Here is a 17,194-nt window from a genome sequence, read left to right as displayed (position 1 = left end):
TCTCTTTCTCTCTCTGCACCATCTCTGAGGTTGTAATACTGTATATCGCAATCTTTTCTGCTATTCTGATGCATATTGTATGGTACAATCTGCCTGTTTAGCACGTGAAATAACACTTTTCACTGTATTTCGGTACATGTGACAATAATCAAACGCAAACTCAAAATAAATATTGGCCATAATAGTGGGCTACTGATTGACTTGGATAATGGAACTCTGACAGGTTGGTAGCAAGAGGACTGCTGTGAGTAACTCAGGGAGGGAATAGAGTTTCAAGTTTTTTGCCCTTGTTTTTCCCCTAGGTTCAACATTCTTCCTTATGGAACCAAGAGAGGGAGTGCAGTTTGTGAGGTCTCAGTATAAAGCAAATATCTGATCAAAATGCTTATGTTTTTGGGAAGCAATTGTAATTTTGAACTTAGCAGGATGTTCAGTTTTAAAGAGTCAACAATTGCTTTATGTAAAATGGTTGTACATTTGGGATATCTACTTGCTCCGTGCTGCATTTTGAATAATCAATTTAAAGTGGGTGAGGCATCAGATCCTGTCATCAGTAATAAGTGTTTTTCACAGCTAAATTGCGTCTTGATTCAGATTGCCACTGAGTAGTTTCCAAGCCAGCTGACAGTGAATTATCATTAACCCTTCTCTGTCCATGATTCCCAAGGCCCAGATGCAGGGAACTGAAATAATTCAAAGATTAAACACAGAAGGCAGATCCTTAAAGGTCACCAAAATGGGTTGTAAAAGCTTGCACAATGTGGACAGAAGTAGTTATTGGTGAGTGATATACCTGAATGTTCCTCAGATCGGCCAGAGTTAAAACTGAAGATTTAATAGAGACTTCTTTAAAAATTAAAAATGATTTCCTCTTGCATGGAGGGAAGGAGTCACTAACAAAGAATTAAGTATTAGAGGGTATCGTTTGGTGAGTTACAATGACATTACTGTTTACATTTTGTTTTAAGTTCTGTTTCTCTCCCTATTTTTGCAGCTTCACAAAGAGCAAATTGAATCTGTGAATATCGGCGGAACGAGAAAAGTTATTGATGGTGAGAACCCAATATATTGGTTGGATATAACTTGCATTTAAATAACACCTTTAATGTACAAGAATGTCAACAGGCACTTTGAAAGAATAGTAACCAGAGAAAATAGACATTAAAGCAAATGTAATTAAAGGCTTCGTCAAGGGGGTGAGAATTAAGAAGGAGAGAGAGACATATAGAGACAGAGTTGATTTTGCAAGTATATCTATTAGGCTGCTACTTCAATGCAGTACTGAGGTTGTGTCATCTTTCAAGTGAGACATTAAACCAAGGCTCCAATTGCATTCTCAGCTGGGTATACAAGATCCCCTTCTCCGGTCCCCTGGTGTCCTGGTCAATATTTATATCTCAATTAACACTACACACACAGAAGTAAATCCAATTTATCACAATGCCATTTGTGGGAACTTGCTTTGGGAAAATCAGCCACCACAGTACATTATAACTGAATTACACTCCAGAAAGTACTGCACTTCATTGGCTCTGAGGTGCTTTGGGATGTCCTGTGGCCATTAAAAGTGCCACCTGGTGTATTTACAAATCATTCTTTTCCTTTCACTTTACAAAAATAAAGTTTTAGTGCTACAATCATTTCGATTTTATCTGATGGCTGACTGGATTGATGGCAGTGCATTTCACAATGCGTTTTCAGCCTTTTATTTGCGAAACTCTTAAGAATCTAAGAATTGAGAGCAGGAATTGACAATATTCAGTTTCAATTTTACCTTCCTGCCCGCTCCCCTTGATTCCATGAGACACCAAAAATCTGTCTACGTCAGCCTTCAAAACATTCAACAAATAAATCCAGGACCACTTGATTAGATTCTGGTTCAGTCTCCTGAAATGAACAGTCAGCGTAGTACTGCTAACATAGGCTTCTTCTTTTTATTTCTAGTGTGCCTCCATCGAAATATTCCATGTTTAATATACACCAGCACTGTGAATGTGGTCTTTGGGGGACAACAAATACACCAGGGGGATGAAGATACTGTGCCATATGTACCTCTGGACAAGGTATTCACTGATTCCCTTTTTATTCTGGTGATACTTTCGTTCCATCGCGTATGTTTCACATCTGCCTCCGTCCTCCATCTGCACAAACACCTATCCTCCATCTAGACTCCTAGCCCTCACTCTCCATCCAGATTCTCCACATCATCCTCCATCCAGACCCCTCCCCCATCATCGGACTCCCCACCTCACCTTCCATCCAGACTCCTCCCTCTCACCCTCCATCCAGATCCCTTCCCCCTTCCATCCAGACTCCCCATTGCCCACTCCATCCAGATGTCCCCCCCACCCTCCATCCAGACTCCCTAATCCACCCTCCAGACAGACATCTCCTCCACATTCCATGCATATTTGGCAGTCTCCCCTACCATGATCCCATATGTAGGGTGGCTGGTTCATAGTTTCTGTGCCTCTCCCACCAGATGATGTCCAATGGCCTAGTGGTATAATCGCTAGATAATTAATCCAGAAATTCAGCTGATTTTCTAGGAATCCGAGTTCAAATCCTGCTGTGGCAGATGGTGGAGTTTGAATTCAGTAAAGAATCTGGAATTAAATGTCTAATGATGACCATGAAGCCTATCTGGTTCTCTAATGTCATTTAGTGAAGGAAATCTGCCATCCTTACCCAGTCTGGCCTACATGTGACTCCAGACCCACAGCAATGTGGTTGATTCTTAACTGCTCTCTGGACTACTAGAGATGGGCAACAGATGCTGGCCCAGCCAAAGGCATCCACATTCCACAATGAACTGAGAAATAGATGGTATGGTAATGAGGGAGTGGGGAATGGTACAGAGGGCATTTATGAGAAGAAGAAACACTCCAATAAAACATTTAAATTTTCAAAGTGACTTGTGTAGTTGCTGAATGTTCTGTATAATTTCCTGTCGAACCTTTCACCCTAGCATGTTGATCATTACTCAAAGACCAAAGCTATCGCTGATCAGATGGTGCTGGCGGCTGATGGAACGTCTTTGAAAGGTACATAAATCGGCAACAACAACAACATGGACTCGTATAGTGCCTTACATGTAATAACATGTCCCAAGATAGTTTACTGGAGGATTACCATACCATCTTTTAACACCAGCCATGTAAGGAGACACTGGGGCCAATGACCAAAAGATTAGGCTGAAAGGAGGAGAGAGAGGTTAAGGAAGAGAAATCAGAGTTTAGAGAGCAGGCAGGAGAAGACAAGAGGGTAGAAACCTAAAGATCTCTAATCAACCCAATGCCCAGAACATTTTAGCAATAACTGATCACAGCTATTATTGAAAACATTGCTTCTGATTGGGTAGTTATTGTCCTGGTTGGATATAGTCTCCAGCTGCAAATGTGTTGCTGGTCAAAGCACAGCAGGCCAGGCAGCATCTCAGGAATAGAGAATTCGACGTTTCGAGCATAAGCCCTTCATCAGGAATATTCCTGATGAAGGGCTTATGCTCGAAACGTCGAATTCTCTATTCCTAAGATGCTGCCTGGCCTGCTGTGCTTTGACCAACAACACATTTGCAGCTGTGATCTCCAGCATCTGCAGACCTCATTTTTTACTCGGATATAGTCTCCAATCAGGTTGTGCAGGAGCCCTCACTCATTGGCCCATCTTTCACCTTTCTCTCTCCTAGTTCTAGTTTACTTCTTCCATCCCCACTTTGCCAATCATCCCTCAGGCTGTATGAAATTTTCTTCCTAAACTCTTTTTCTGATCCCATCTCACCTTCTCCTTAATGCGTCGTCTTTATTATTTCCTTAAACACCTCACCCATCCAGTTTCAATCACCCATCCTGCCCTTCCTGAAACTCTCCTGCACAATAAATCATTACAGTGGGTGCTTTCACTTGGATTATTGCCCAGAATATCAGAAAGAACGCTCATGTTTTCCTTCAAATATTACCATGACATCTTCTACCTTAGTGGAATTCAGTGCTATGATTCCACAAATTCCAACCACAAAGGAGGTACTTGGCTGACTCATCTGGATTTGTATTGTGCAAATAACCGGGATTGATGTTATGCACAATATTTGCGGTCAGTTGCTTTCCTCCACTCACTGTATTTTTTTCAAGAAATAATCCTGTTTCATTGGGAGATTTTGCTATAGTTCTGGTTATGAGTTCAAGGTTCTGTTTCAGGATGTTGTTTCCTCTAAGTCCTGTTCTGCCTCCAACTCATTGACTGATACAATGATGTCAAAAGTCACTCTGAATGTTCCACTATATTTTACTCAATGTGATCAGTCTTCACAATTTGGTACTATCTGAAGACTAGAGAGTGGAAGAGGCATGAGCTGTATGTTTGTAACATTTAAACCTCTCCATCTGACTGTTGGTTCAGTATTACTAATAATTTACCTGGTACTGTAACTCTATACCATGTGTCGTGTGACAGAGTTTAAATTTAGCAACAGATAATGTGATGAATTAATCATTCTCTGAACATGAGGCCTGCACTCAGAAGTTAAACATCAGGCAATTAATCTTTCAATAAGTTTAATGCACAGGATCTGTGAGGTTTGTCAGTATGCTTTTTGAAAATTCTCTCCCAGCAAGAAGAAGGAGCACAATATGGACTAGTCCTGACTATAAACTGCCTTGTTTAGGTTGCTGTCTTGACTGAGATGTGCTGCAGATATGTTATCATCCCTCCGTTCTCCTGCCTTGATCTCACAATGGGTAACAATCAGAAGCAAGAATACCCTGAGTCCTAGCCCAAGGGCATTGAGGCCAATTTTATTGTCCTTAAATGTAGAATCATTTCAAAGACACAGCTCTGAGAGTGCAAAACTCCCTCAGTGCAATATTCAGTCAAGATTATTTTTCAATGCTCATGTCTTTCGAGTGGGACTTGAACGTTCAACTTTTTGAGTTTGAGGCAAGAGTGCTACCCACTGAGTGAGGGCACAGTCAGATTGTATGCACCCCTTCGAAGGTCCACATCGTTTATCACTTCCTTCTCAAGAGGTTTGTGTTCTTCCTCAATTTGATACCTGATGCTTAATTAGGTTTTGGATTTCTGGACTTGAAAGTTATCCTAGACAGAAAATACTGACATAAGATTGAAGGCTAGGAACAAATTGTTCCAACTAATCTCAGATATGTTTTCATTTTTTTTAAAACAGGTGGCAAGAAGTTTCGAACCTGTGTACTCCGGCCTCCAGGCATCTATGGGCCTCAGGAACAGAGGCACTTGGCACGGGTGGCAGTTAGTATTGGGCTATAAGCCCTTCAATTCAGCTGATAGTTTCTACGTGTTGTAAAGATTAGCAAAGGTCTTAATGATGAATAGAATTTACATCATGGCATCGCAGTATACCAACTGTGTCACACCATTCTCCATTATCATGTGACCTGGTGGATCATGTGACCTTGTTTCAACTAAATAGATCGGGAATGATTAAAAAAAAAATCACAATTTGTCGGTGTGTATATAGCTAAATCACGATTAGTCTGTCAGAAGACCTTTCTTTCTCTGGAGTAAAGGAACTGACGGGACAAATGGTCTTCTTCTCTGCCAATACTGACTCTATGGCTCTATGCCATTTGCAACCAGATGAGAGCAGACTTAGGTCAATAAAACACAGAGAGAGATGGAGACAATGTTGAAGTAAAACTATCAGAGGTTGTAGCAATGAATCAGCATGGCTTGGACAAATATCACCAATATCACATTCTGCACCAGGGATCTCATCTGGCCATCAGAATAATTTTCTATTGTCATGACAACGTTACAACGTAAACAATGCAGATTGTTTACAGACTTGAGATTGATGTCCTGAAAAATACAATTTGAAATTGCCACAAACACAATGACATTGAAATCAATCCTGTTAGTAAGAAATCTGGATGTAGGTTTGCTCGCTGAGCTACAAGGTTCATTTTCAGACATTTCGTCACCATACTAGGTAACATCTTCAGTGAGCCTCCGGGTGAAGCACTGATGGTGTAGCCCGCTTTCTATTTATATGTTTGGGTTTCATTGGGTTGGTGATGTCATTGCCTGTCCAGAACCTCAAGCTGAGCTACAAATCTTCTCAAAACTCGCAATTAAGAAATCTCCTTACTAAGTCACTTCAACATGATACTAACTGCTCATTGAGACAGCTGCTAGTCTTTCAAGTTTGTCTGAAATCAGTGGAACTTTATAAATCAGTAAATACAAAGTAATAATTTTTTTAAAAATACAGTTTATGTTTTACATGTAAGGTGTTCCAAAGTGCTTTATAACAAACAGAATACTTCCTTTGAAATGCATTTCCTGTTGAAACGTAGAAAATATGGCATAATCTGAGCTAATCTTCATAGCAACGACATAAAAGGTCAGATAATTTATTTAAGTACTGTTGGTTGAGAGAGAAGTTTAATCTTGGGCCACTCTGAAATAGCACTGTAAAATATTTTACTACCTGAGACAGTGTCAAATGTTATGTCTCACCTGAATGATACAGCACTCAAAGTGCAAGCCTGCACTATGCTCTCAAAAATCTCGAACGAAACTTGAACCCATAAACCTTTACACTGACAAAAGTTTGCCAGCGTATTGAGCCATAACTAGCATGAGTACAGATTAGTGACATTTTGGGAATTGTTAAGAATTGGCAAGCCACTATACAGTGTGAGCAATGCTTCAGTATTTAATGTTGATGGTGATTACAATTGATTGCTTGTTCGGATTAAATCTGTACCCTGATGGCTGCAGGTGAACATTGAAAGACGTCTGTTCAGTTTCACTTTTGGAAATCCTGATACCAAGATGAACTGGGTCCACGTTGACAATCTAGTGCAAGCTCACATCCTTGCTGGAGAGGCACTCACAGCTGCTAAAGGTCACGTAGCGGTAAGTGCCAGGTCTGCACCATTAAGGGATGTGCTAGGATCCAAAATCCAAAGTGGGCATCACAGCCTGTGAAGTTATGGGTTGTATCATCCTTGCGGCTTATTGATTTTACTGATTGAACCAACAAACAAGTTGGATTTACATAGCACCTTTAACATTGTAAAATGTCTGAAGGTGCTTCACAGCATCAGAACTCATATTAAACTTATAGTAAACAACAACATATGAACCCAAATGATCAAAGCACTTTTGTCAAGGAGGTTGGGTTTAAGGAGCATCCAGATTGAGCACCAGTGTGGGCCAGTGAGCACAAGAGGTCAGGGGTGTCTAGTCTTGATACAAGTTACTAACGGAGATTTTGGATGCGTTTATGCTTACTGAGATTCGAAAATGGAAGGCCAGCCTGTCGAGCATTGGAATGTTTGAGTCTGGGGGTGAACACAAAAAAAACACACAAGGTTTCAGCAGCAGGTAAGCTGAGAAGACCAGTGTTGCAGAGGTTGAAAGAGTTTGTCATTATGACTATGAACTTTCTGGTATTTCTGTCGATCTAATTGAGAACATTGTCGTGACAGAGAGATTGTTGAAATTAAAGACATCTCAACATATGTAAATGCAAGAAGCCTGAAATAAAAGCTGCAAATACTCTGCAGTTCTGGCAGTATTTGTGGAGCGGGCAACACAATAAATGTTTCAGGTCCATAGCCTTTCTGGTAAAATGCTAACTTTTTTTTCTCTCCTCAGATGCTGCCAAGCTGAATATTTCCAGCACTTCCTTTCATTGGAAAAATCTTGAGGTGGAATCACCAAAATGTCATTGTATTTATAGTTCCTCTTTCTGGGATTTGAGAGTCAGTGTTAGCCGTGGCTTAGCTGGTAGTTCTCTGAGTTAGAACATTGTGGGTGCAGGACATTAACACAAAATGCCAGACAGACATTGCCACTGCACTCCTGCAGTGCTGCATTATCAGAGATGCTGCCTCTCAGATGAGGCATTAAACCTAGGCCCTTCTTCCCTTCCAATGGATGTGAAAGATTCCAGGGTGTTACTTTGATGTAAGGCAAGAGAGTTATTAAAGTGTTCATGGCGAATGTTTACCCTTTAGTTTACATTACCAAAACAGATTACCTGATCATTACCACATTGCTGATTGTGGGAATTTGCTGCACATAAATTGGTTGCTGTATTTCTACATTGCAACACTTCAAAAGGTACTTAACTGGCTGTAATGCACTTCAAAATGTCCTAAGGTTATGAAGGGTGCTATATAAGTAAGGACAAGTCTTACTTTAAGTGTAACTGTTGTGGTGATCTGTTCAGGCATGGTTGATATAAATTCACTGTGTAACTCATTCATTTCAAAGCTTATTTTTGTGTTTTAATGCAGCCAGATTTATTGTCTCATTTACAGAGTGGCCAAGTTTACTACATCAATGACGGAGAAGCTGTAAATGTATTTGACTGGTTATCTCCATTGGTAGGTGTGAAAAAAACAATTTCAAAATATTAATTCTACTATCAATGTCAGAGATAATAAACTGTCAGAGCTTTTTTAAAAAAATGTCTCAAAATGTTTCAAATGACACTTTGAAGTTCACTAGCTGTTGCTCTGTGATTGAATGTGGCAGCCATTTTACACACAGCAGGATCTCACAGACAACAATGAGATAAATGATCAATTGATCAGAATTATTTGCTTATATATTGGTTGGCCAAGACACCAGGCGGACCCCTCTGCTAACCTTCAAGATACACCATGGGATCCAGCTCTGATTGGACATTTTTTTTAAAGGGTGGCACCTCTGACAGTGCAGCACTCATTCAGTATTTCTCTAAAAGGTCATCTTCTTTCAGCAAATCAACGAATGTCTATAAGATGGTATGGGAGGAGTGCACCAAGCCACCTTTTGACAACCACCTTTTAAACCCATGGGTTAGATGAGAGCACCAGCACCTGGAAGTTCCCCTCCAAGTGATGCTCTATCCTGAGTTTCAACAACATAATTGTTTCTTCACCACTGGGGAGTCAAAATCCTTGAACTCACTTCCTAACACAGCATGGATGGCAATGGTTCATAAATGTGGCACACCACCGCCTTCTCAAGGGGCAGTTAGTGGTGGGCAATAAATGTTGTTATTGCTAGCATCACTTATATCTTTGAATTAACATGAGAAAGTATTCACTTTGAAAAATGGTAAGTCACTACAATATAAATGGTCCTCTTTCAAGGGAGATGCAAGAGCTGGGAGATGTGGTATAATTCACAATTACCTTAAAGAGAACCACACAAGTAAGGTTGTTGAGAAATCATATGGATAGTTGGCTTTGTAAATAGGTGCATTAAGTACAAATCAGGAAAATTCCACCCCCCCCCCCCCACATCTTTTCAGACAACTGGTCAGGCTTTAGTTGGATTGTTATATATAATTTTGAGCATCAGAAGAATGAAAGACATTGGAAGGGTAAAGAGTAGATTTACCAGCATGCTATCAAGGATGAAGGGTCAGTTAGCTCAGTTGGTTGGACAGCTGGTTTGGAGGCAGAGTGGTGACAACAACGTAGGGACAATTCCTGCATTGGCTGGAGTCTCCATGCAGGTCCTGAGTGATGATCTGTCATAGAGTCATAGAGATATACAGCATGAAAACAGACCCTTCGGTCCAACCCATCCATGCCGACCAGTTATGCCAACTCAATCTCGTCCCACCTGCCAACACCCGGCCCTATCCCTCCAAACTCTTACTATTCATATACTCATCCAAATGCCTCTTAAATATTGCAATTGTACCAGCCTCCACCACTTCCTCTGGCAGCTCATTCCATATACGTACCGCCCTCTGTGTTAAAAAGTCGCTCTTTAGGTCTCTTTTATATCTTTCCCCTCTCACCCTAAACCTAGGCCCTCTAGTTGTGGACTCCCTGAACCCAGGGGAAAAAACTTTGCCTATTTACCCTATCCATGCCCCTCATAATTTCATAAACCTCTATAAGGTCACCCCTCAGCCTCCGACATTCCAGGGAAAACAGCCCCAGCCTATTCAACCTCTCCTGATAGCTCAAATCCTCCAACCCTGGCAACATCCTTGTAAATCTTTTCCGAATCCTTTCAAGTTTCACAACATCTTTCTGATAAGAAGGAAGCCAAAGTTGCACACAATATTCCCAATGTCTAACCAATTTCCTGTACAGCTGCAACCTGACCTCCCAACTCCTGTACTCAATACACTGACCAATGAAGGAAAGCATACCAAATGCCTTCTTCACTATCCTACCTACCTGCAACTCCACTTTCAAGGAAATATGAACCTGCACTCCAGGTCTCTTTGTTCAGCAATACTCCCTAGGACCTTACCATTAAGTGTATAAGTCCTGCTAAGATTTGCTTTCCGAAAATGCACCTTGCATTTATCTGAATTAAACTCCGTCTGCCACTTCTCAGCCCATTGGCCCATCTGGTCAAGATCCTGTTGTAATCTGAGATAACCCTCTTCGCTGTCCACTACACCTCCAATTTGGTGTCATCTGCAAACTTACTAACTGTACCTCTTATGCTCGTATCCAAATCATTTATGGAAATGACAAAAATTAGAGGGCCCAGCACTCCACAGGCCTCCAGTCTGAAAAACAACCATCCACCACCACCCTCTGTCTTCTACCTTTGAGCCAATTCTGTATCCAAATGGCTAGTTCTCCCTGTATTCCGTGAGATCTACCTTGCTAATCAGTCTCCCATGGGGAACCTTGTCGGACACCTTACTGAAGTCCATATAGATTACATCTACCGCTCTGCCCTCATCAACCCTCATTGTTACTTCCTCAAAAAACTCAATCAAGTTTGTGAGACATGATTTCCCACGCACAAAGCCATGTTGACTATCCCTAATCAGTCCTTGCCTTTCCAAATACATGTACATTCTGTCCCTCAGGATTCCCTCCAACAACTTGTCCACCACTGAGGTCAGGCTCACTGGTCTATAGTTCCCTGGCTTGTCGTTATGACCCTTCTTAAACAGTGGCACCACGTTAACCAACCTCCAGTCTTCCAGCACCTCACATGTGACGATCAATGATACAAATATCTCAGCAAGAGGCCCAGCAATCACTTCTCTAGCTTCCCACAGAGTTCTCGGGTACACCTGATCAGGTCCTGGGGATTTATCCACCTTTACCCATTTCAAGACATCCAGCACTTCCTCCTCTGTAATCTGGACATTTTGCAAGATGTCACCATCTATTTCCCTACAGTCTATATCTTCCATATCCTTTTCCACAGTAAATACTGATGCAAAATATTCATTTAGTATCTCCCCCATTTTCTGAGACTCCACAGAAAGGCCGCCTTGCTGATCTTTGAGGAGCCACATTCTCTCCCATAGTTACCTTCTTGTCCTTAATGTGTATGTAAATATTCTGGATTCTCCTTAATTCTATTTGCCAAAGCTATCTCATGTCCCTTTTGCTCTCCTGATTTTCCTCTTAAGTATACTCCTACTTCCTTTATACTCTACTAAGGATTCACTCAATCTATCCTGTCTATACCTTACATATGCTTCCTTCTTTTTCTTAACCAAATCCTCAATTTCTTTAGTCATCCAGCAATCCCTATACCTACCAGCCTTCCCTTTCACCCTGACAGGAATAAACTTTCTGGATTCTCGTTATCTCATTTCTGAAGGATTCCCATTTTCCAGCCGTCCCTTTACCTCCGAACATCTGCCTCCAATCAGCTTTTGAAAGTTCTTATTAATACAATCAAAATTGGCCTTTCTCCAATTTAGAACTTCAACTTTCAGATCTGGTCTATTCTTTTCCATCATTATTTTAAATCTAATAGAATTATGGTCGCTGGGCCCAAAGTGCTCTCCCACTGACACCTCAGTCACCTGCCCTGCCTTATTTTCCAAGAGTAAGTCAAGTTTTGCACCTTCTCTGGTAGGTACATCCACATACTGGATCAGAAAATTGTCTTGTACACACTTAACAAGTTCCTTTCCATTTAAAATCTTAACACAATGGCAGTCCCAGTCTATGTTTGGAAAGTTAAAATCCCCTACCATAACCACCCTATTATTCTTACAGATAGCTGAGATCTCCTTACAAATTTGTTTCTCAATTTCCCTCTGACTATTAGGGGGTCTATAATACAATCCCAATAAGGTTATCATCCCTTTCTTATTTCTCAGTTGAATTCAAATAACTTCCCTGGATGTATTTCCAGGAATATCCTCCCTCAGTACAACTGTACTGCTATCCCTTATCAAAAGGTCACTCCCCCATCTCTCTTGCCTTCCTTTCTATCCTTCCTGTAGCATTTATATCCTGAAACATTAAGCTGCCAGTCCTGCCCATCCCTAAGCCATGTTTCTGTAATTGCTATGATATCCCAATCCCATGTTCCTAACCATGCCCTGAGTTCATCTGCCTTTCCTGTTAGGCCCCTTGCATTGAAATAAATGCAGTTTAATTTATTAGTCCTACCTTGTCCCTGCTTGCCCTGACTGTTGGACTCGCTTCTGTTCTCAACTGTATCAGTCTCAGATTGATCTCTTTCCTCACTATCTCCCTGGGTCCCCCCTCCATTCCCCCCACCTTACTAGTTTAAATCCTCCCAGGCAATTCTAGCAAATTTCCCTGCCAGTATATTAATCCCCTTCCAATTTAGGTGCAATCCGTCCTTCTTGTACAGGTCACTTCTGCCCCAAAAGAGATTCCAATGATCCAAAAATGTGAATCCTTCTCCCATACACCAGCTCCTCAGCCATACATTCATCTGCTCTATCCTCCTATTCCTGCCCTCACTAGCTCGTAGCACTGGGAGTAATCCAGATATTACTACCCTTGAGGACCTCCTTTTTAAATTTCTACCTAACTCTCTGTAATCTCCCTTCAGAATCTCAACTTTTTCCCTTCCTATATCATTGGTTCCAATGTGTACAATGACCTCTTGCTGACCCCTCTCCCCCGTGAGAACATTCTGCACTCTCTCTGAGACATCCTTGATCCTGGCACCAGGGAAACAACACACCATTCTGCTTTTTCTCTGCTGGCCACAGAAATGTCTGTATGAGCTTTATCGTTATGAGGGATGTGAGTAAAATAGAGGATTGGAGACACTCATTTATTCTCCATGGAACAAAGAATGTTAAAGGGAAGAATTCACAGTTATAACGGGTTTTGATGAAAGAAAATGGAGAGAAACTGCTTCCTTTGACAAGAGAGTTGGTAATGAGATGTCATGGATTTAAAGACAACTTAACAGACCTTTTAAAAAATTTTTTAAATTCCAAAGGTTGTTCAGAGTAATGGAATCAGTTTCCGTAAGTATTTTCATGAAGTATTTTAAAATGCAGCTGAAGAGAACATATGTGCAAGGTGATGGGAAAGCTGAGGTGTGGGATTAAATTGAATAACTCTTTCAAAGGCATCAGAGACTGGATGTCTTCCTTTCATGCTTAAGATTCTCGTAGAGAAAAGGCACGGATAGTGTTTCAGATGTATAGCCTCTGATCTAATTCAGCTGGAAGAAAGGTTTGTTTCCAAATTGTAACTGGCCTGACTGTGGAGAGAGCCAGGGTGAGTGCAGACGTGTGGAAAGAGCAAGGGCCTAGGGAATGTGAAAGGAGCAGGAGTTGAGCTGGATTACAAGGAAGGAAAGTAGCACACACCCCTGGCCACCCTTCACTCACTTAATTTTGACCTCACTGCCCTGGGTAGTTACCCATTTGTGAGCATATCCTGTATCTGCAGATTTTAGTTTGGGAAACTCTGGATTAAGGGGTGATTTAAATTGTTTTGAATGTCTGAAGTATTTGATTGGATAGATAGAGATAAATGATTTCCTTTGTTTGGGGGAACATTCAGAACAAGAGGTTATAACCTTAAAATTAAAACCAGGCTGATTTGGGGGTTATGTCAAGTTGTGCTGCCTCACAGAAAGTCTGATGGAAATCAAAACTCTGTCCCTCAAAAAAGCTGTTGCGACTGCAAGGGCAACTGAAAAATTCAAAACGGAGATGGTTCGTTTTGTTGGGTAGAGAACTTGTTTCAAATCAGGCTATGATCTAATTGAATGGTGGAACCAAGTAGTTGGACCATTCCGTATCACCTGTCCTTCATGGAGAAATTTGACCACAAGTCCATCAGGAAGTGGTCAGCACGTAAGTGTCCTTGAGACCCTTCGGGAAAAGGAGAGGGCGGATCCTATCCAGCGGTTCCCTGAGCAGACTGTCAAAGCCATTTGGCAGAATGCCTCATCGCCAGAACTTTCCAACAAGCAACAAGACATGACTTGGCTGGTGGTGAGAAGGGCTCTGCCTGTGAGATTTCTTTATGCACGCCTGGACTCTCTGCTGCACCATACGCTGCCCTCGAAGCGGCTGCGGGGGATCGAGACTGTCACACACCTCCTTCTGGAGTGTGCCTACACAAAGGAAATTTGGAGAGGAATGCAGTGATGTTTGTCAAGGTTTGTCCCGAGCACACCGTGACGTGGGACTCCGTGCTCTATGGTCTGTTCTCCGGGACGCACACCGTGACGAGCATCAACTGTGCCTGGAGGATCAGCAACTCGGTCAAAAACACTCTTTGGTCTGTCTGAAACCCGTTGATCTTCGACCTGAAGGAGCTGACCCTGACTGAGTGTTGCAGACAGGCACATTCCAAGGTCCAGGGCTACATGTTGAGGGACGCGCTGAAGCTTGGGGCAGCTGCCGCCAAGGCGCGATGGGGAAAGACCACCATGTAACGTCTACCTGCCAAAGAAGAACAGGGGGCCCACTCAGTAAGTGGGCTCCGCTGAAGCCTCAGCTAAATATATGGATGGTAAATGTACAGACTTGTATATACGAATGATTAATTCTGATTTCTGTATGTAAAGAAATGCAAGGTGCGCCTATGAAGGGCACCACCAATTGTACAGATCATCAAAATATTTATGAATGAAGTATATTTTTGAAATCAAAAAAAGATGGAAATTGAAAGGATGTGTAACTTCCTCCTGCTCCTAAAGCTGTTAATGAACCGAAAATGAGTGTTTTAAAATACTTGGTCAGTGAATTCATGCAACATTTATTTGTCTCCACCAGTTTGTGAAGTTGGGCTACAAACCGTGGTTTCATGTGCCTGTCCACTTCATTTACATAGCAGGTAATTTATTTGTTAATCTCTCATTGTTTGATTTGGTGACAAATATTTTACTTTTTGTATTTTGTTTGTGTATTTGATATTTTTCCACATCAAATTTTATTTTATCCATTGCTTCTCATTCACCCCCTTCTCCTCCATCCCAGAGACTGGATAACTTGTCGATCTGACTACTTCCACACCAACATTCAATACTGTTAGTGGATAGCAGGAAACCCATTACAAATCTCTTCAAATGAAACAGTTTGATAAAAGTTGACAAGTCTGGCCCCTTTGAGAGGGTAAATAAGAGTCAACATATTGGTGTGGGGCTGGAGTCACACATAGGCTATATTTTCTGTACATCAACTTTGAAACCCATTGTCACAGGTCAGTATTTATATTGCTGTTTTATTTGCAGCTATAATAATGGAACACCTTCATATGGCTCTGAGACCGATTATAGAAATCTCTCCATTGCTCACAAGGAATGAGGTAAAGATTGACCGTTATTTTGAAATCTTCAGGTTTGAAAATTATTGTTGTTTTATTGGGGCAAGAGGGGACAGGTTCACTGAGGAAACAATGGAAGTAACTCTGCTAAATCTTTATAAATCATTCAGCTGGTGTCTAATTAGGTTAGATGAGCTTCAGATTGGTTTCACAGGTCAGCACAACATCAAGGGCCGAAGGGCCTGTACTGCGCTGTATTGCTCTATGTTCTAATTCTCAGTACCACATTTGAGGAAAAATGTCAAGCGTTAGTGCAAATGCACAGGAGCTAATCACAAATTAAACAGGAATGAAGACTTTAGTTCTGCAGAGAGACTGATTGAAAGGTTGAGAGGTTGTTCTCCTTATAACAAAGCAAGTTAAGGAGGTTTTGATAGAGTAAATAGTAGGTTCTGTTTCAGTTGCTAGAGAGATAGTGACCAGAGGGCAAAAGACCCAGAGCATGTTTAGGAGTATTATTTTATACTGTATTGATATGTTCTGGAATACACTGCTTGTGAGAGCACTGGAAATTAAGCGATTTTTTAAAAAAAGGGAATTGGCTACATGCATGATATGGAAAAAATTGCAGAGCTGAGGGAAGAGTCTGGGCCAAAAGAGAAAATGCTGAAAAATCTCAGCAGGTCTGGCAGCATCTGTAAGGAGAGAAAAGAGCTGACGTTTCGAGTCTAACTGACCCTTTGTCAGAGCTTTGACAAAGAGTTAGTTAGACTCGAAATGTCAGCTCTTTTCTCTCTTTACAGATGCTGCCAGACCTGCTGAGATTTTTCAGCATTTTCTCTTTTGGTTTCAGATTCCAGCATCCGCAGTAATTTGCTATTATTTAGGAAGAGTCCGGGCTCTCTGTCTAAAGAACCAAAATGAGTTGAATGGCCGCCAGTTGTGTTGTATAGTTTCTGTGATTGGTGAAATAATATGCCTGTTACATAACTGAATTTTTGCTTTCTCAGGTTCGAAGCATTGCAGTCACACATACCTTCAAGATAGACAAAGCAAGAAAGCAACTTGGATATTGTCCCAAGAAATACAATTTTGCTGACTCTGTTGAGTTTTACATGAAAACAAGGCCCAAACAAGACAATGCCCTCTCTCTCTTCTTGAAAGTCTTATTTATCATGAGCATTTTTTTCCTCCTAATCTGTCTCTCCCCCAAGCCCCAAGCCCAGGGACCATCACTCATGCAATTTTCCAAGGTAAACCCACATTAATGCTTTTGCCTTTCCACTAAAGTTGGTTAATATTGATGCTCTTTCACACACTTTCTACAATGCTTTTCAATAATTAACTGTGTTCCCAAACCCTGCAAGAAATTGTAACTTGAAGTGCTTCAGAAGTTTTACTTTTTCAGAAGTAAAAGTGCTATACAAATGTAAGCTGTAGTATGTTTTGATGGTTCCGGTCAACCATTTTAATCTTGGCTTTGAGTTACACACGAAAAGTTTGAACATCCCTAATTCTCTTGCTGTTTCCCAACACACAGCTTTTGAAATTATGAAATTAATTTTGCAATATGTTGATGCTTCTGTTTATCATTAGTTCTGCAATTGTTATCAAGATTTTTTTTGATGGTGTAAAACTTCCTTTGTGTACACTCACAACATTTAATAAATATTTAGATGTACACTTGCAATGCCAAGGCATACAAAGCTATGGGTCAAGTG

The 17,194-nt window shown here is 41.1% G+C and overlaps 1 protein-coding gene across 1 annotated transcript in view; it reads left to right on the top strand.

The window, feature by feature from the left end:
• Positions 1-17,194, top strand: part of sdr42e2 (short chain dehydrogenase/reductase family 42E, member 2) — a 42,150-nt gene that overhangs the window by 8,162 nt on the left and 16,794 nt on the right. Inside the window, exons 3-11 of the mRNA XM_060840967.1 lie at positions 995-1,052; positions 1,945-2,063; positions 2,969-3,044; positions 5,183-5,265; positions 6,760-6,897; positions 8,310-8,375; positions 14,984-15,044; positions 15,442-15,515; positions 16,484-16,726. Coding sequence (XP_060696950.1) covers positions 995-1,052; positions 1,945-2,063; positions 2,969-3,044; positions 5,183-5,265; positions 6,760-6,897; positions 8,310-8,375; positions 14,984-15,044; positions 15,442-15,515; positions 16,484-16,726 — 918 coding nt within the window. The remainder of the gene's footprint in view (positions 1-994; positions 1,053-1,944; positions 2,064-2,968; positions 3,045-5,182; positions 5,266-6,759; positions 6,898-8,309; positions 8,376-14,983; positions 15,045-15,441; positions 15,516-16,483; positions 16,727-17,194) is intronic.

Source organism: Hemiscyllium ocellatum, chromosome 20 (assembly GCF_020745735.1).
Source record: "Hemiscyllium ocellatum isolate sHemOce1 chromosome 20, sHemOce1.pat.X.cur, whole genome shotgun sequence".
NCBI lineage: Eukaryota > Metazoa > Chordata > Chondrichthyes > Orectolobiformes > Hemiscylliidae > Hemiscyllium > Hemiscyllium ocellatum.
This window is presented reverse-complemented; position numbering and strand designations above follow the sequence as displayed.